Genomic DNA, 17,946 nt, shown 5'->3' with positions numbered 1-17,946 from the left:
AATGTAACAAAAAACTTGAAGGAAGTGGTCTTGTAAAGAGCAATTTGTCCTCCAGGGATTATAAGGCAACAAAAATTGAGAAAAAGATATATAGGGTAACCAGAACGTAAAACCTTGAACACTAGGATCAACAGCTTAAAAGACAGGGAGCCAATGCTCAGCTCGTAAGAGGGGTGTGATATAGTCAAAGCACCCAACACCCATAAGAAGGCATAGGGCTGCATTCTGTACTAGCTGAAGGTGCCGTAACTCCATTGAATAATTCTGCACAACAAAGCATTACAGCAATCCAAGGTAGTAATTACTAACAATGCATGGACAAGAACACAGAGCAGAGGTAGAGAATAAGCACTGAACAGAGTAAAGCATCCTTAACTTGAAACAACAGGTCTTCACAGTTTGAGAAATATGGCGATGAACTATCCATTTGATACAGAAAGTGAAAGTGCCTTGGTGCTTTGTAGCTTTTACTACATGAGACGTGGGGTAAGGAATAATATATTGTAGAGGAATATATTCGAGTTATTCCCCAAGTTTTCCACGTCATCACTGTGACCCCTGACGCAGGTGCTAGTCACCGAAACACGGCCCGTGTTGGGTCTTTTTGTCAAGGCTCATTCATTAAAGAACTGTGTTCCATTTTTAAAGGCCCGTGGTGCGGTTTTTTTTGGATGAACTATCTAAGTCATCCCCAAGACCTGCACTGTGTCAACCACAGGTAATGCACAACCTGCCATTTGTAAGGGCTGTACTCTGGGACAGGTCTTGGAGCAATTAAAGAAAATGGTAGTACATTTGTCTAGGTTTAGTCTGAGATTATGGAGAAGTTATCCAGTTAGAGATCAGATCTAGTTTATGATGTAGCTGGGCAAAGGCTTCTACATCACTGGGACAAACAGAAGCCAAGATCTGATCATCTGCACACGCGAAAACTGTAAAGCCCAAAAATTCTATATAAGATAGTAATGGAACAAGAAAAACATTAAAAAGTAAAGGAGCCAAAAAAGAGCTCCAAGCAACTCCGCAGGGGATAGTGTAAGAGGATGAGCAGGTATAATTCAAATTTTCAGATACTAAACATTTGTTAAATCCTCTTGCTGCATGCCCTCCATATTTAATCAAGTCAGCTTCCTCAACTTTAACCATGGTTCTTACCCAATGGATCAATTTTCAATTTCTGATTTATTAGAGTTAGTCAGGAAACTAGACAGAGGAAAATACTATTTTATTTAAATTAGAATACTCAGTTTAAGGCTCCTGATTAGACTGCAAGCTAGTAGTGCTATAGAAATGATTAGTAGTAGTACTGATCAATTATTGGTGGCTAACTGGCATTAAATTTGTGCACACATCTTCAGGCCCCAGGATTTAAGTGTTCATTCTTTACACCCTGAAAAGGGGGTGTAGCCAAGGAAGAGGCATGGGCGGATCGGGGCACTCCTGGAATTTGTGCGTAGTGTTACAGAATAAGGGAGATCCACACCTAATTTACAAGGTAGTTGGTGTAACTCCTCATGCCTAAAATTGAGGGAGGATCCTGGTGCCAAATCTATTCTATAAACAGCATCCAACTCTGAGTGCCATTTATAAAATAGTGCTTGGCATTAATTTTTTTTTATCGGTGCTGATTTTTCAGCAACATACACAGAATTTAGCCATCAGTGTTTTGCTTACTAAATTAAGTTGTTCTGGGAAATTGTAAAGCTGGATTATCTTTACTTTTGTTTTTTCCAGATTTGGATATTATGGGCTGGATTCAGTCAATGACGCTCAAAATTTGACACCCCAAAAAACTGGCGCTAAATGGAATTCTATAAGGTGTTCTGGGATCAGCATCCTTTATAGAATAGCGTTTAGTGCCAGGATACATGCTTAGTTGTAGGCGCAAGGAGTTACACCTACTGTAACCAGGTGTAAATCCCAGCATGCAAATTGTGTGCCTATCCACACAATTTTATAACACTGCACACATTGTAAGTGAACACTCCTGACCCACTCATGCCCCCTTTGCAGATCCACATGGAAACACTTAAGTGCTATTTTACAAATGGGTGCATAAGTGTGTTTTCACATGGATCTGCTGTTTGTGCCCCATTTTGGTGCCTTGCATGTTAGAACTCTTTTTGGTGTGGAAGTAGTGCCTAACGCGTCAGCGCCACAGAAATCAACTGTAAACACAAGAGAAGGCACAAAAGTATATCCGAAGTTTGGTTCAGTGAAATTTATAGTGTACATTTTGATTCATTATGTACATCATCAAACTTAAATTCAGTTAGTTAGTTTATGCAGTTGTGGAGTTTTATCTGTTTACTAGTGGAACCATGCCCGTTTCATCAACAATGAAATGGGCCCTAGGAAGACTGTCATGTAAGCTTTTTTTTTTCTCTCTCCCCTACCCTCCCCTCCATGTCCAGCAATTCTTCTCTCTCCTCCATGTCCAGCAATTCTCCTCTTCCCTGCCCTCCCCATCCGTGTCCCGCGATTCTCTCCTCTACTGTCCTCCCATCCATTCTCCTCTGCCCTGCCCTCCCCTTCCTCCCCTCGATGTCCCGCGATTCTCTTCTCCCCTCGATTTGTACCTGAACGTTCTCTGGCTGGTTGGTGCTGGCTTCCGTTTCATTCATAACATCCCTCATGAAGTCAGCCAGCCTCCAGCATTCCCTTCCCTCTCAATATTCCGCCCTGTCATTACGTTTTGACGCGAGGGCGGGGCAACGAGTGGGAATGAATGTTACAAACCCAGGCATCCAGACGTAGAATGTTGGAGGTGCAAATTATTATATAGGATATCATATAAGCGAATTCTGCAGAAAATGTAGTATTTTGGTATTATCATCCTTTGTTAGTACTATCCTGACCTGAGGAAGGAGTTTTTAACCTTCTAAAGCTAGTCAAAATATGTATTAAGCAAGTCCAATAAAAGGAATCTGTTGATGGCCCAGTGCAAAGTGGTGGAGATAATGGGCTCCCCATCCGAAGAGGCTGGCATCGGAGGTGAGAACATACCAACCCCGCCTAAGTGTGAACAGGGAGAAGCCACCAAGTTAAACTCCATCTGGCATAAGGCAATAGACAGCATCAGCTAATCATAAGTCCCCGAGACTGGAGACCACCAGCTCAGAAACAACTGTAGGGGCCACATATGGAACTTCGCCCAAGGCAGAACATCCAAAGTTGTCGCCATAGAGCCAAGAACCTGAGTATAAACCCATACCCGTGGGCAAGGAAGAGACAGCAGCCTGAGAATTTGCTGTTTGAGCTTGAGCTGACTATGCTGAGGCAGGAAAACCTTCCCAGCCTGGGTATTGAAGCACACTCTCAGAAACGTCAGGGTCTGGGTGGGGGTAAGATGACTCTTGCTGGAATTCACCAAACAACCTAGCATAGAAAGAAGAGACAGGACCGTCTGTGTACTGTGAAGGCTCTCTTGATATGAAGGCACATGAATTAGCCAATCATCCAGGTAAGGATGTACCTGGATCCCATGCCAGCAAAGAAAGACTGCCACCACAACTTTTGAAAAAAATGAGAGATGCAGTGGCGAGGTCAAAAGGTATGGCCTTGAATTGAAAATGATCTCCCAGGATTACAAACCTGAGAAATTTCTTGTGAGAAGGAGCAAGACCAGGACCAGAGGACTGAGAAGCAGGGGAAGAAGTGTTTAAAGCCTCCATAGATTTTGTGATCAACAGAGGCAACTTGGCTCTCAAAAACAGCCTAGCTATAGTAGGAGCATCATCTCTGTCTGCCTCTGAAATGTCCAAGTCAAGGCCATCAGCAGAACTAGGACAGTCAGAATTCACAGATAAAACCTTCTCCAAGTCCCGAGGAAGAACATTCTACAAATCCTGCAAAATGGAAAGTTTTCATTTCTTAGAAAGCTGCTCCTCAAAAGCAACAGGGGGAAGGAGAGGCAGCTTGAGCTGACTTTAATAAAAATGTCTGTTGCAATAAAATAACAAATTCAGATGAAAACAGCAGGGCAGAGACTTCTACCCCTGCAAAATCAACATCCTGAGACACAATAACGGGTGAAGAACACGCTGACAAAATGGATGCTGAAGCCTCGCAGAGCGGAGGAGCCAAGGGTGCTGAGCCACAAAAACCACCATCAGAGCCGGGACGAATTGAACTCCCAGAGAGGGAGTACTGACTAGCAAATGACACGGGGACGGTGAACCACAGTAACAGATCCCATGGGAATGGGGCGTGTAGATAATAAACAGTTATGCACCCTGGAGTAGAGTCAAAGGCCATAAATCATGAGGCCCAGGAACTTATGATCTGATATGATGTCCTTGTGGGCAAACAGGCCTGGGAAAGGAGGAAGCATAAACAAACATGGGAATGTGGTTTAGCAGGTGAGGGAAAGCAGATGGCTTTGAAAGAAGACTAGATGATCCTGGGTAAGATAACTTGTTGAAGCATTGTAAATCATTGTTAAATACAAAGTGTATAAAAATAGCTGTTTCAGTTCTGTATGTTGAAGTAGATACAGCCAGCATATTTATGCAGTAGTTCCATCTTCCCATGAGAAAATATTAATTGTATCAATATACTTAAATAGTAGTAGTAGGCCACCTTTAAATCTAGACTGAAAGCCCACCTCTTTAACATTGCTTTTGACTCATCACCAAGTGTATCCACTCGCCTCCACCTATCCTCCTCTCCTCCTTCCTGTACACTTTAATTGATTTGCTTACTTTATTTTTTGTCTATTAGATTGTAAGCTCTTTGAGCAGGGACTGTCTTTCTTCTATGTTTGTGCAGCGCTGCGTACGCCTTGTAGCGCTATAGAAATGCTAAATAGTAGTAGTAGTAGCTACTTGGTAAGTAAATAAGTTACCTTTCTCAAAGACGGCAGCCTTGGTCTTTTATCTCTACAAATCGTGGGTAACTGATATATGAAGATTTGGAGAGGTGGTAAAAAGACCTAAACATTTAACATTTATGTAGGATTAATTCATTGACTCCCTGACGTGGATTAGAAGGGAGCTTTATGGTGCTCGGATTCAAGCTGCAGGATTCCCGACACGCCGACTGTGTTGCTTAACACGAAGATTGGTAAGTGACATCTTTAAATTATTTCCTGTTATTACTGCTAGGTCCTAGGTCTGAATTTTGAACACAGGCTAGGTGCTTTAAAATAGCATTACTAGGTCCTATGTCACTATTGTCTGATTAGGTGTTTTAAGGTAAAATTATGTATCATACCTGATAATTTTCTTTCCATTAATCATAGCTGATCAATCCATAGACTGGTGGGTTGTGTCCATCTACCAGCAGGTGGAGATAGAGAGCAAACTTTGCCTCCCTATATGTGGTCATGTGCTGCCGGAAACTCCTCAGTATGTCGATATCAAAGCTCCATCCGCAGGACTCAGCACTTAGAGAATTACACCCACAAAGGGACACTCTGCCCAGCTCACCACGGCCGAAACGGGGGAGGGGAATTAACCCAGCTCATCCCCACACAAGTGGGGGAGGGGAATCCGTCCAGCTCATCCCCGCGGAGCGGGGGAGGGACACCACCCCGCCGATGCGGGGGGATCTGGCTTATCCTGCAACCGCAACCGCGGGAGGAGCTGACTGACCCTAACACCGCCGAAGCGGGAGGGGTACAAAGCTGCCCTACAGCCGCACGAAGCGGGAGGGAGTGCCGGCAGAATTTAAGTCTCAATCCAGCCCCGTAAAACGGAGGGGAGAGGAATGCAGCAGCTCACTGTAACACAAACTCGTCTCAACTCTTGAAGAATCCAAGTGAAAAAACTTGAACACGAAGTCCTCCTGAAGTAACTGAAGACTAAACTTGAACCTAAAATTCAACCAGAATATAAACAGTACAGATATCTGGGAGGGGCTATGGATTGATCAGCTATGATTAATGGAAAGAAAATTATCAGGTATGATACATAATTTTACCTTCCATATCATCATGCTGATCAATCCATAGACTGGTGGGATGTACCGAAGCAGTACTCACCCAGGGCGGGACATTGAAATCCCTGAACTCAACACTGAAGCTCCAAACCGGGCCTCCGCCCGAGCAGCCACAGTCAAGCGGTAATGTCTGGAGAAGGTATGGGCCGACGCCCAAGTTGCCGCCTTGCAAATCTCTTCCAAGGAGACGGACCCAGCCTCTGCCATCGAGGCCGCCTGAGCTCTAGTGGAGTGGGCCTTCAACTGAATAGGCGGCACGTTCCCCGCGGCCACATAAGCCGCTGCAATGGCTTCCTTGACCCATCTTGCCACTGTAGGCTTAGCAGCCTGCAGACCCTTACGAGGACCTGCAAACAGGACAAACAGATGATCCGACTTCCGGAAATCATTGGTCACTTCCAAGTATCTGATGATGACCCGTCTCACATCCAGATATTTGAGAGCAGAATACTCTTCTGGGTAGTCCTCCCTACGAAAGGAAGGGAGACAGAGCTGCTGACTCACATGGAAGCGAGAAACAATCTTGGGTGGGAAGGAAGGCACTGTGCGAATAGTCACTCCTGCCTCAGTGAACTGCAGAAAAAGCTCTCGACAAGAGAGTGCCTGGAGCTCGGAAACTCTTCTGGCTGAAGTAATAGCCACCAAAAAGACTGCTTTCAACGTCAGGTCTTTCAGAGATGCCCTCGACAAGGGTTCAAAAGGCGGCTTTGTAAGGCTCTTAGCACCAGGTTGAGATTCCACGCAGGCACCACTGAGTGCAGAGGAGGGCGCAGGTGATTAACTCCCTTGAGGAAACACACCACATCTGGCTGCAAAGCCAGGGAAGCACCCTTCAGGCGGCCCCTGAAGCAAGCCAGGGCCGCTACCTGGACTTTCAGGGAACTGAGCGACAGGCCTTTCTCCAGACCTTCTTGCAGGAACGCCAGCACTGAAGAAATTGGAGCAGTAAATGGAGAAAGTGAACCTGCTTCACACCACGCTGCAAAGGTACGCCAAACCCTGGCGTAAGCAGTAGAAGTAGAGCGCTTCCTCGCTCTCAGCAGAGTGGCGATGACCTTGTCTGAGAAGCCCTTCTTCCTCAGACTCTGCCGCTCAATTGCCAGGCCGTAAGACCAAAGGGGGAGGGATCCTCCATCACCACGGGACCCTGATGTAACAGGCCCTGCTCCACAGGCAGTCGCAGAGGTTCGTCCACTGAGAACCTGATCAAGTCCGCATACCAGGGACGTCTGGGCCAATCCGGACCCACCAGGATTATCCGGCCCGGATGCTTTGCCACCCGGTCTAGCACCCTGCCCAACATGGGCCAGGGTGGGAACACATAGAGAAGCTCTTGTGTCGGCCACTGTTGGAGAGGAGCATCTACTCCCAGGGATTGAGGGTCCCGTCCTCTGCTGAAAAAGCGCGGCACTTGGCAATTGGCCGATGACGCCATCAGATCTAGGCTCGGCTGGCCCCAGCGCTTCGTGATGTCCAAGAACGCCTGAGCAGATAGCTGCCACTCTCCGGGCTCCAAGGCATGGCGACTGAGAAAGTCCGCCTTGACATTCATGACTCCGGCAATGTGGGCCGCTGACAGCTGTTCCAGGTTCGCTTCCGCCCACTGGCATAGATTCATGGCCTCCTTGGCTAGAGGGGCGCTCTTGGTACCTCCCTGGCAGTTGACATAGGCCACAGCCGTGGCATTGTCCGACAGGACCCGTACTGGCTTCAACGCCAGTACCGGGATGAACTCCAAAAGCGCCAACCGAATGGCTCTGAGTTCCAGGAGGTTGATAGACCACTTTACCTCTGCAGGAGACCAGAGCCCCTGCGCTGTCCTTCCCAAGCAGTGGGCTCCCCAGCCCGACAAAGAGGCGTCCGTCGTGACGACAATCCACTCCGGGGTCACCAGAGGCATTCCTGCAGACAACTTGTCTGTCTGCGTCCACCAGCTCAGCGCCTTGCGCACTGCTGGGTCCAAGGGAAGGCGCACAGCATAATCCTCCGACATCGGAGTCCAGCGCTGCAGCAGAGAGTGTTGTAGTGGTCTCATATGAGCCCTGGCCCAGGGCACTACTTCCATCGTGGCCGTCATAGAGCCCAACAGCTGCACATAGTCCCAAGCCCGAAGAGGAGAGGCTACTAGGAACTGGTCCATCTGAGCCTGAAGCTTGACAATCCGATTGTCTGGCAGGAACACTCTGCCCACTTGGGTGTCGAATCGAACTCCCAGATACTCCAGGGACTGAGTTGGGCGCAGCTGGCTTTCCTCCCAGTTGATGATCCACCCCAGGGAGCTCAAAAGAGCAACCACCCGGTTCACAGCTTTGCCGCACTCTGCATAAGAGGGGGCTTGGATCAACCAGTCGTCCAGATAAGGATGGACTTGTACTCCTTCCTTCCTCAGGAAGGCCGCGATGACCACCATTACTTTGGAGAAGGTCCGCGGAGCAGTAGCCAACCCGAATGGGAGGGCTCTGAACTGGAAGTGTCGGCCCAGTACTGCAAAATGCAGAAAGCGTTGATGAGGAGGCCAGATGGGAATATGCAAGTACGCTTCCTTGATGTCCAAGGATGCCAGGAACTCTCCTGCCTACACTGCCGCTATAACAGAGCGGAGGGTCTCCATGCGAAAGAGCCTGATTGACCCCTTGAGGTCGAGGATAGGCCCCGTGTCATTCTCTAGTACTGATGGCCAAAGTAGGCAAAAGCGGCATGAACACAGAAGTAAAGCACAGGGTGCAGGAACCAGTAGCCTTGCGCTTACCCCAGCAGAGCACAAGACTTAATAGGCTCAGACATAGAGAATAATAGGAGGTAGGTTCAGGGTGTGGGTCAGTATGCAGGGTAGGGTGGCAGAGATAGGGGGTCTTCTTTGGGTGTGGAGTAGTTATTGAGAACAGGAAAGTTTGCAGGCTAGTGGGACAATTGCAGGGGGTAGTTTTAAAAGATGGGGCAACATGCAGGTGGTGTGGCAAATGTGTCAGCATATCTTTAGGCTGTGGGAATAATTTGGGGTAGGAACAGTTATAAAGAAGTAAGTTTTTGAGGGGTGAGAACGTTTTGGGGTTTAGAAAAATAGGGAATGCCATCTTTTTAAACTGCCTTAACTACTACATTTCATTCTTTCTATCTACATTCCTATGCTACAGACGCTGGAGGGAGCTCCTTTTCTTGTAGAAATGTATTTAACAATAATTGGGGGTGTGGGGTGGGGGGGGGGGGTCATTTCTCTGTAACCCCTGATCCAATCTGACTCATTTTAGAACTTGGTGCATCTTTTTACTGCCCCTCCTCCACCCACACGCCATGTTTCATCATACTCTGTTAATTATTCTCCACTACAGAAGCTGGAACTTATTCTCTCACAGACATGCTATTTTTTTGTGGGGCACAACTGGGATTTATCTCTCTGGGTAAAGATGACTGGGGAAGGCAATGGAAAAATCACTCTGCGACTGTCAAGAAGCTGTTACACAAGTAACGACATAAGTTATTCACATATGGTACTTGCAGACAGGGGAAAACCTTCACCTGTCTCTGGAACCCCTAGTCCAATTTGGCCCATTTTTGAACTAATCACGTTTCTTTACTGATTTTTCCCTTATGCCAAGTTCCATCACATTCCATTAAATTTTTGGAGAGTTATTTACCCCCCAGAGACATTCTCGACCCCTTTTGTATAATTCTTTCCAATTTATGTTGGGTTAGAAAGAATTATACAAAAGCGGTCGAGAATGTCTTTCCAATTTATCAAGCAGCAAACGTACTCAGAGAAAACAAATAGCCAGCCTGTATACTCTGTGCACGCCAACCAGATAACACACACCTCTCCCTACCCCTCTCGAGGAAAGCCTAAGTTACAACAGTAAAAACTAAACAGCCTCAGATGAGCAAGCTCCACCCTCCACGCAGGACTCACTTCGCTGATTGGGTAGGAGGAAACAAGTGGGAGGAACTCTCAGCTGAGCTGATGCTAAACCAGAAATTGTTAGCGGAAGGGAGCCATGCACAGCGGCCGGGTTAGTTTACTCTGGAAATACCACTAAAACTCGTCCTTGGCACTATAGTACACTATTAGGATGAGTCATTGAGAACCAGTTATCGGACATTTCAATACTTTTTGGATCGTGCATTAAATATAGCCAAATCGTATTTCTAGCCATATTGAAATAAACATATTTGTGTATACTGTATCTATAGTAACAGATAACACTAAAACTTTATAATGCTCTTTATTTTCTACTCTATAATTTATGTCTTCCTTTTTTCATCCGGTGCTTACCACATTTCTCATTTTTTCATCAGTAATGAATATGTAATTTCTAACTATGAGCCATATAGAGCTTCTCATATCTAACATCGAGATCTATTCTCTTGGCTCTTTTAAAACAAAAAAGGCTTCTACTTTTTAACACATTCACCCTCCTACCCAGTACCCACATTATAGCGGTAATGGTATTTCTTAAACAAAACGCCAGCATTTGTGCGGCCCTCCCCCTCGCCAGTGTCAAATGCTAACTAAGCACATCCCTTCCTTGAATCCTTCTCACCGTGCATGTATAACTCCAGTAGTCTGTCACAAGGATTTTTCTCTTCTCACCGTTATACTGTGGCAGCTCAGCTTTAATTAAAGAGCCTTTCTGCCGGCACCTCCTACTACCCTCGAAGCGTCACTCTTCGCGACGCCTATTTCCTTCTGTGACGTCATCATTCCACGACCCTAGCGGAAGCTATGGCTGTTTTGGGGAAAGTGAGGGTGAGGGATGGTAGTGGGGAAGCCAATGCCTTGTTTCCTGACAGATTTTGGGCGGCGGTGGATATCTGGGTGAGAAGGCCGCAAGTGGTGAACAAGAGGCTATGTGGTGCCTGGACCGAAGAGGAGGAGGAAGAGAAAGAGAGTAGTGACGGCCCCATGATGACTGTTTGCGCACAGGAGGAAAGGGAGCCGAGAATTGAAGGGACTTATCCTGGCACAGGTCGGGAAGAGGGTGCGACAGGAAGGATGGGTGCGAGGTTTTGGCTTGGAGATATCCTGCGTGAACTCTCCCAGCAGCCCGACGTATTGAGCTTCATAGAGGTTTGTGGGGATGCCAGTGTCCTAGATAAAATCGCTGCGGGGTTCGATCTCATATTGAGGACACTCATCCCTAAGTCAAACCCTCACTACGGTTCGTTCTCTCCGAGAAAAGAATTAATTATTAAAGGTACAGAAGGAAAAGGAATCCAAAAGGAAAAAAAAAATCTTGCAAAATTGAGTTCGACTGTGGGTGGGAGAGCAGGCTTTCATACCGAGTCAAAAAGACTGTACATCATTTTGGGGGTGGGGTAGATTAATGGTTTGTTAGGCCCCTCCAACCAAGTTCTCAAATTGCTGCCCACCAATACCTAGTGGTTAGGGTGGTGGACTTTGGTCCTGAGGAACTGAGTTCGATTCCCACTTCAGGCACAGGCAGCTCCTTGTGACTCTGGGCAAGTCACTTAACCCTCCATTGCCCCATGTAAGCCGCATTGAGCCTGCCATGAGTGGGAAAGCGCGGGGTACAAATGTAACAAAAAAAATACTTTGCCCATCGCAGCATCAGTAAGACAGCAGATTGATGATGAAAAAGGTCTTTTATTCACCACATGAAAGCATAAATAAATACTTAAGAGACCAACCCTGCCGTGTTTTGCACTCTAAAGGGTACATCGGGGGAGGGGGCTAATGAAAACTGTTAATAGATACATAAGAAATATATGTTAGTATAAATCATAAGAACCCATAAAACTAAAGCCAAAAACACATAAAACCAATATGAAATTATAGTGACTGCTGATAAAGGCATACTGTGACGAAACAGTGGATTTGAATGGAGGAGTAACCTAGTGGTTAGTGCATAAGAACATAATATAAGAACATAAGAGTAGCCATAGTCAGACCAAGGGCCCATCTAACCCAGTATCCTGTTTTCCAAACATTGGCCAAGCCAGGTCACAGGTACCTTCGGCGGACTTTGATCCTCGGGAACTGGGTTCCAGTTCTGCTGCAGCTCCTTGTGACTCTGGGCAAGTCACTTAACCACTAGGCATGTGAGCAAGAGGCATGTGAAGTTACTGTTCCAAACTTTAATCCCTTGACAAAGCGACGGCAAAACGGATGTCCGTCGGGATTTTTGGAGCCAAGGATAAGTACCACACTGCTGTATTCATTTATTAGTACACCGCCAGTCACTCAGCACAGTTTATATAATTAACAATATTTTGTGCACGTTATTAGGTTTTGGATGGAAGGGGTTTTTTCTGTTCAATGATTGCATTAATCATTAAGGTCTCGAATATGGCTCTTTAAAACCTGAATGAGTGGAGCGTTGACCTGATGTCAAATGAGACCTTTCCCCCATTCTTGTCCTGCACATAAACTTATGCATTTACATGGTGACTTAATAGTCCAACTTTTGTTGATATTGTTGTACTTGTTTTGGACTGATATTTAGGTTTCAAATAGTTTGATATTGTCACTTAACCCTCCATTGCCCCATGTACAAATAAGTACCTGTATATACTATGTAAACAGGTTTGAATGTAGTTGCAAAAACCACAGAAGGGCAGTACATTGAGTCCTGTTTCCGTTTCGAAGCCTGTGAACTTTATTATTTCATGAAGTGTTTTTCTAATTGGCCAGCAGATGGAGCTTGTTTTGTGTTTTAAAGCTGTTGCAGAAAAATACTTTCTCTTTTCTAGTTTAAACTTGTGGAAAGGCAATTTTCAGTATCTTTGGCCAGATACCTTCAGAGTTGGTGCTCAGGGCTTCAATTGGCTATAGAATTCAAATCTAGTTAGGAGGTACTGGATTCTTTTAGTCTCAGCCAGGTTGTGGAGAGTGAAAGATATCTTTACTGAGGCCCTGTGAGCAGTTATATTTTATAACCTGTGAACCAGCAATTTTTCTTGAATTCCCCAGGTACTAAGGTAGTAAACAAATGTTTAGTTAGTTTTAATATTGATACCTGTTTGATTTACCTGTTATTGTTGCTATACTTTCACCATTTTTTCCTCTTACCCTTCACTGTTCAAATTTTTCATGATAATTCGTTTATTAGCTCTGTTTGTCCTGGTCTCACTATGAATCATGGTGGTTTGTATTTTGGTCTGTGGATGTTTTCTGGGAATTGAAGGAGTGTGGCCCCAGTGGCCTAGAAATCATCAGGGAATAACTTAGGAGGGGGAGATTAGCCCAGAGGCAAGCGTGACCCAGTCAGTAGGAGGAGGGTACTGTATAGAGCACATACTACTACTACTTGACATTTCTAAAGCGCTACTAGGGTTACGCAGCGCTGTACAATTTAACATAGAAGGACAGTCCCTGCTCAAAGGAGCTTACACATCCCCAGGTGCAGGCGGGCCTAAGCAGTGCCGGGGACAGACCCTCCAGTTGGCTGCAGGATAACCCCAGGTGGGTGCTAGGCATTTTGTGACACATACAAATAAATGAAAGGAGGTGATTCACAAGAAAACACCTTTAATTTGAGGACAGAGTTTAAAGAAAACTGCCAAAAACTCAATATTGTTTAAAAGTCCCAATGTTAGAGAGAAAAAAAGGTTAAGAAGCAACTCGGAGGAGGCATTTAACCCTTCTGGCTCAGTTTACACCACTCTTCCCTGAACATACATCTCCAACCAGGTTTTTCAGTTAATCCAAATTTGGAGCATGAACTCTACCATAGACAGCTGCATATAGGAAACGGCATCAATTTTTACCAAAACTGAGGGGGAGAGGACAAAAGAGTGTACATCCTCAAAAGGGATTTGACCCAAATAGAAATCAACATTTCCTTAGCGTATGTAGCAGATGAATCCAAGAACTGGTAGGTTGTGTCCATCTACCAGCAGGTGGAGATAGAGATTAGAAAGCTTAAGGCAGTGATACCAGACAGCTAGCTCCTCCTTCACCTCAGTACATCTTTATCTCCAGCAGTTGGTGGACAGCTTTTCAGCAGCTCCTGGATTTGTTTGTTGGGGATACTCCTGGGTCCTGTGGGCCAGTTGAGTTTAGGGGTGTCTGGCTGGTGGTGCCGACTTTGGGGGCATACTCAGTCTTCTGAGTCCCTGCTTTACCCTTTCCCCCCTTGCCTCCTGGTCTTTAGAGCTCTAGCCTTCCTCACCAGTAAAAAAACAAACAAACCAAGAGAGCTCCTTTGCTTTCATTTGGTGTTCAAAAAAAAAGATAAGAAAACAGAAGATTTCTGACAGGACCGGGCAGTACAAGGTTTCCCTGTCTTAGTGCTGTGCTTTCAGTCTGTGTGCCGGTTAGGCAGCAGGCTGCTGCGTCTGTGGGACTCTGTTTCTTCTCCGGAGACACCTGCTGTTCGGTGAGTCCCTGCCTTTCTCTTTTTGGCGTGCTTTAATGTGGGTGACGCTGGCGTTTGAAAGCTGTTCCTGCTGCGGTAGCAGATGCTCCGCAGTGGGACTCTATGTGGTGGCGTGTTTGAACACTGGGGAGGGAAGTGCTGAAGTTCCCCTTCCCTGAGCAGCCTTTTCCTGCACTAGAATGGCGGGAACACATGCCTTTTTTCTGGCGCAGCCCTCTCTTTTCTTCTGATATCAGCTCTGATCCTTTCCCGCCCTGCGGCCTTGATGTGGGCGGGGGTAAGGGGCGTCTTCTAAAGGACCTTGTGTTCCATTAGAGACTGCTGTTACAGGGGATTCCCCTTTATTTTCTCCAGCCTTTGGAGGTGCAGTATCTTCAGCAAAATAGTTTTATTTTTCTGGATGATGGTTGGCTTTCAGCCTGAAGGTCACAGGTTTAAGGCTGGTTTGTGCATCATATTAGAAGCTGTGGCCCTCGGCTCCATTTCTGTGGGGCATATTTTACTTCCCTCTCTCATGTTGCTTGCCTTGACAAACAGTTCTTTCCATAGCTGGGACAGTTTACACTAGGCTACACTGCCAAAGGTTAGTTGTGGTGGTTTCCCACAGCAGCTCTGCTCTTCTAGTTTTGCTCTCTGACACTGATCAAACTATTGCATTCCAGCTCCAGCTTCCACTGTATCTGTGGCACCTCTAGCTAGCTGTTTGTTGCAGTGCCTCTAAGGCTTTTATTGCACTTTTTCTTTATATTGGGCAGCTAGCTATATTGAGAGCTACTTCAATTTTCCTGCACTTCTTCCTTAGGAAGCATTTCTTTTCTTTCCTCTTTGGCCCCTTCATCTGCGGTTTCTCTGTTTGGCCGTTCTGAGCCCTCATGTTCAGTTCCAGGCTTTGCCTGTCGGCGTGGCTATGGCTCTGTTCACCTTTTCCTAGGTTTGGGAGTTTTGCGGCATTCTCCACAACATCAGAGTACACCTCGCTGTAGATGAGATCCGAGAGTTTATCTTCCCGGGTCTTCTCGGAATCCTTGAGCTGGGTGGTCACCCTTCAAATGAGCCACTTCGTCCCATTCCAGACAGCTCTGGTACGATTTTTTTCATGACCGAGGACTGGAGGATCTAAGTGCGCAGTCTGCTCAGGGTGCTGAGTCCTCGGGCCTGGCTATGCATTCATGTCTTGGGCTCAGTGGCGGGCATTTTAGAGGTAGTGCTATGGGCGGTGCTCATAGACGACATCTACAGCTCTTGCTTCTCGACGGCTGGTCTCCTGTGTTCCAGGAGTGTCAGCTGTGGCTTCCGTGGCTGTTCTCTGTACACCTGCGCATGAACGCCATTCCTCCCTGTGGAAGGGATGCCTTGGCGCCTCCGCAGTGGATGGTGGTGGTCACGGATGCGAGTCTTTCAGACTGGAGAGCCCTTTGCCTCCTCCTTCCGTCTCCGGGTTGGTGGATGGCACAGGGGACGGTGTAGCCGATCTCCTGTCTGGGTCTACTTTTGGTGCTGTTCGTCTTCTAGCCTTTCAGGACACATTGCAGGCCAGGCAGTGCTTGTGCCGTCTCCCCCACCTGGACCTGCTTTTGGTGCTGTTCGCCTTTTAGCCCTTCAGGACACATTGCAGGCTAGGCGGTGCTTCTGCCATCGGAGAAGATGAGGCGGTGGCTGCTTCTTCGACAGAGTGGGACTCAGAGTAAGACTGTGGCCATCAGGGTGTGTCGCCCCCATGGAGTGGGCAGAGGACCTCGTGTTGCGTTTCTACGTGGCCCACTTTGCAGGCTTTTCCTACGGTGAGTTCTCTTTTCTGCCATCTTCTGGTCTCGGCAGAATGGTTATTCTGTATCAGTGCTTCTCCATCATGGCCTCAGAGAGCTCCATACGTAGATCTGATGGCGTCCTGGCTGGACGCTCAGGTGCCTTCTTCTGTCATCGGAGAGAGGATGATTCAACAGGGCTGGTTGTTCTATTGCTTCCTTAGCTGGAGGACATTCTTCGATAGTGTTTTCTCCGTGGCCTCTCTGCGTCCAAGTTCTTTTCGAATCGCTCTCCACTGGGGTTGAGTCATTCTGGTAGCTCCAGATTAACCACGGTGCTCTTGGTATGCGGATATAGTGAAGCTCCTGGTGGTGCCTTCGTTTTGGATCTGCGTGACTCCGGGCTCTTCCTTTTGGGTCCGCTCCCGAGTGGATGATCTCTCTCGCTTTAGTTTTACGGCCTGATGTTTTGAGAGGCCGACTCTGAGGAACAGAGTTCTTTGGATGCTATGGTTACTGTTCTGTTGCGATCTTGTTGCAGTGGACCGTGGACCACATACCACGTATTCTTGGGTGGTATGTGGTCTCGTTCGTTTTCTCCGAGTCTAGCTTGGGGCTTCTTGTCTACCGAGCATTGCTTCAGACTCCATTTGTTCCTTTGCAGAATGCTTTGCTTAGGAACTTAGAAGCAGTGTTCTTGGTCGCCAATTCTTCGGCACGCAGAGTGTCTGAATTTTTAGCACAGCCATTCCAAGCTGTTTTTTTCTGCAATTTGCTGAGTCTGGAGTGACCTTGCTTTCGGTTTCTTCTTTCTTTTCCGGCTGTAGTTTGGCTTTTCTTTTTCAGCCTTTCTTTCTTCCTTTCAGGAGGGAGATTTTCACACAGAGTACACGGCGCTTCGTCTTCTGGATGTTCAGATGGCTCTCCGGTATTTGCAGATATTGCATGTTTCTCAGCGTTCAGATCTTCTCTTTGTCTTTGTCGCTGGTTCTTGCTGTGGGATGGCAGCCTCTGGTCTGATCTGATTTTTTTCTCGTCAGATTGCAGATACTTTGTGGATTTTTTGAAAAGGTTGCGTCCTGCCGGTGGCATTCCAGGCTCGTTTCATGAGTTTGCTATCTACTTCTTGGGCGGAATGGGTGTGCTTTCACTATTCAGATGCTGTCTCGGGGAGCAACGACTTCCCACCCTACTTAGGGATTGCTTTGGTATATCCCACCAGTTCTTGGATTCATCTGCTGCATATGCTAAGGAAGGTAAAATTATGCCTTACCTGGTGATAATTTTCTTTCCTTTAGTAGCAACAGATGAATCCAGGATCCCGCCGTTTGTCAGCCACATTTGTTTTGCCTATCTGTTCTTGTTCTGGTCTTTAGTTTCCAAAAAAAAAAAGGAGAAGAGGAAAGAGAATAGAAACCACTGAAGAGGACTCCATCGCAGTCGTGGTTTCTCTTAAGTCAGACTGACAAGTTTCTGTTTTGTATGGTTGGTGAGGAAGGCTTCCTGGTTTCTTGTCTGATTCTGCTTGGTGATGAGACATGTACTGAGGTGAAGGAAGAGCTGGCTGTCAGGTATCACTACTTTCAACTTTGTAATCTCTATCTCCACCTGCTGGTAGATGGACACAACCCACCAGTTCTTGGATTCATCTGCTGCTACTAAAGGAAAGAAAATTATCAGCAGGTAAGGCATAATTTTACCTTTAAATAGAGGTCTCTCCTTTGTACCCACTCCAATGGACTTGTTCGAATTTGTAAGAAAATTGAAAATCATTGACCATTTTCAACTCGGAAGCTATCAATGTAGACATTTCTATGGTCAAGAATGATAGCAGGTGGCAATCCCCAGATGCTACCAATCCTCTGATTCTGGTAACGAAGGTCTTGTATTAAAAGGCATTTCAAAAGTTGAACAACAAAATAAAAGAG

At 46.5% G+C, this 17,946-nt stretch overlaps 2 protein-coding genes across 2 annotated transcripts in view; one reads left to right on the top strand and one right to left on the bottom strand.

Moving 5' to 3' along the window:
* The window catches only part of ACOX3 (acyl-CoA oxidase 3, pristanoyl), a 157,192-nt gene extending 146,640 nt beyond the window's left edge, over positions 1–10,552 (bottom strand). Inside the window, exon 1 of the mRNA XM_030191148.1 lies at positions 10,476–10,552. The gene's annotated coding sequence lies outside the window, so the exon portion shown is untranslated. The remainder of the gene's footprint in view (positions 1–10,475) is intronic.
* A 75-nt stretch (positions 10,553–10,627) lies between these two features.
* TRMT44 (tRNA methyltransferase 44 homolog) overlaps positions 10,628–17,946 on the top strand; it is a 59,054-nt gene continuing 51,735 nt past the window's right edge. The window contains exon 1 of the mRNA XM_030191146.1: positions 10,628–11,129. Coding sequence (XP_030047006.1) covers positions 10,658–11,129 — 472 coding nt within the window. The 5' untranslated portion in view covers positions 10,628–10,657. The remainder of the gene's footprint in view (positions 11,130–17,946) is intronic.

Source organism: Microcaecilia unicolor, chromosome 2 (genome assembly GCF_901765095.1).
Source record: "Microcaecilia unicolor chromosome 2, aMicUni1.1, whole genome shotgun sequence".
Taxonomy (NCBI): domain Eukaryota; kingdom Metazoa; phylum Chordata; class Amphibia; order Gymnophiona; family Siphonopidae; genus Microcaecilia; species Microcaecilia unicolor.
The sequence above is the reverse complement of the archived record's forward strand: the minus strand, read 5'-3'. Positions and strand labels throughout refer to the sequence as shown.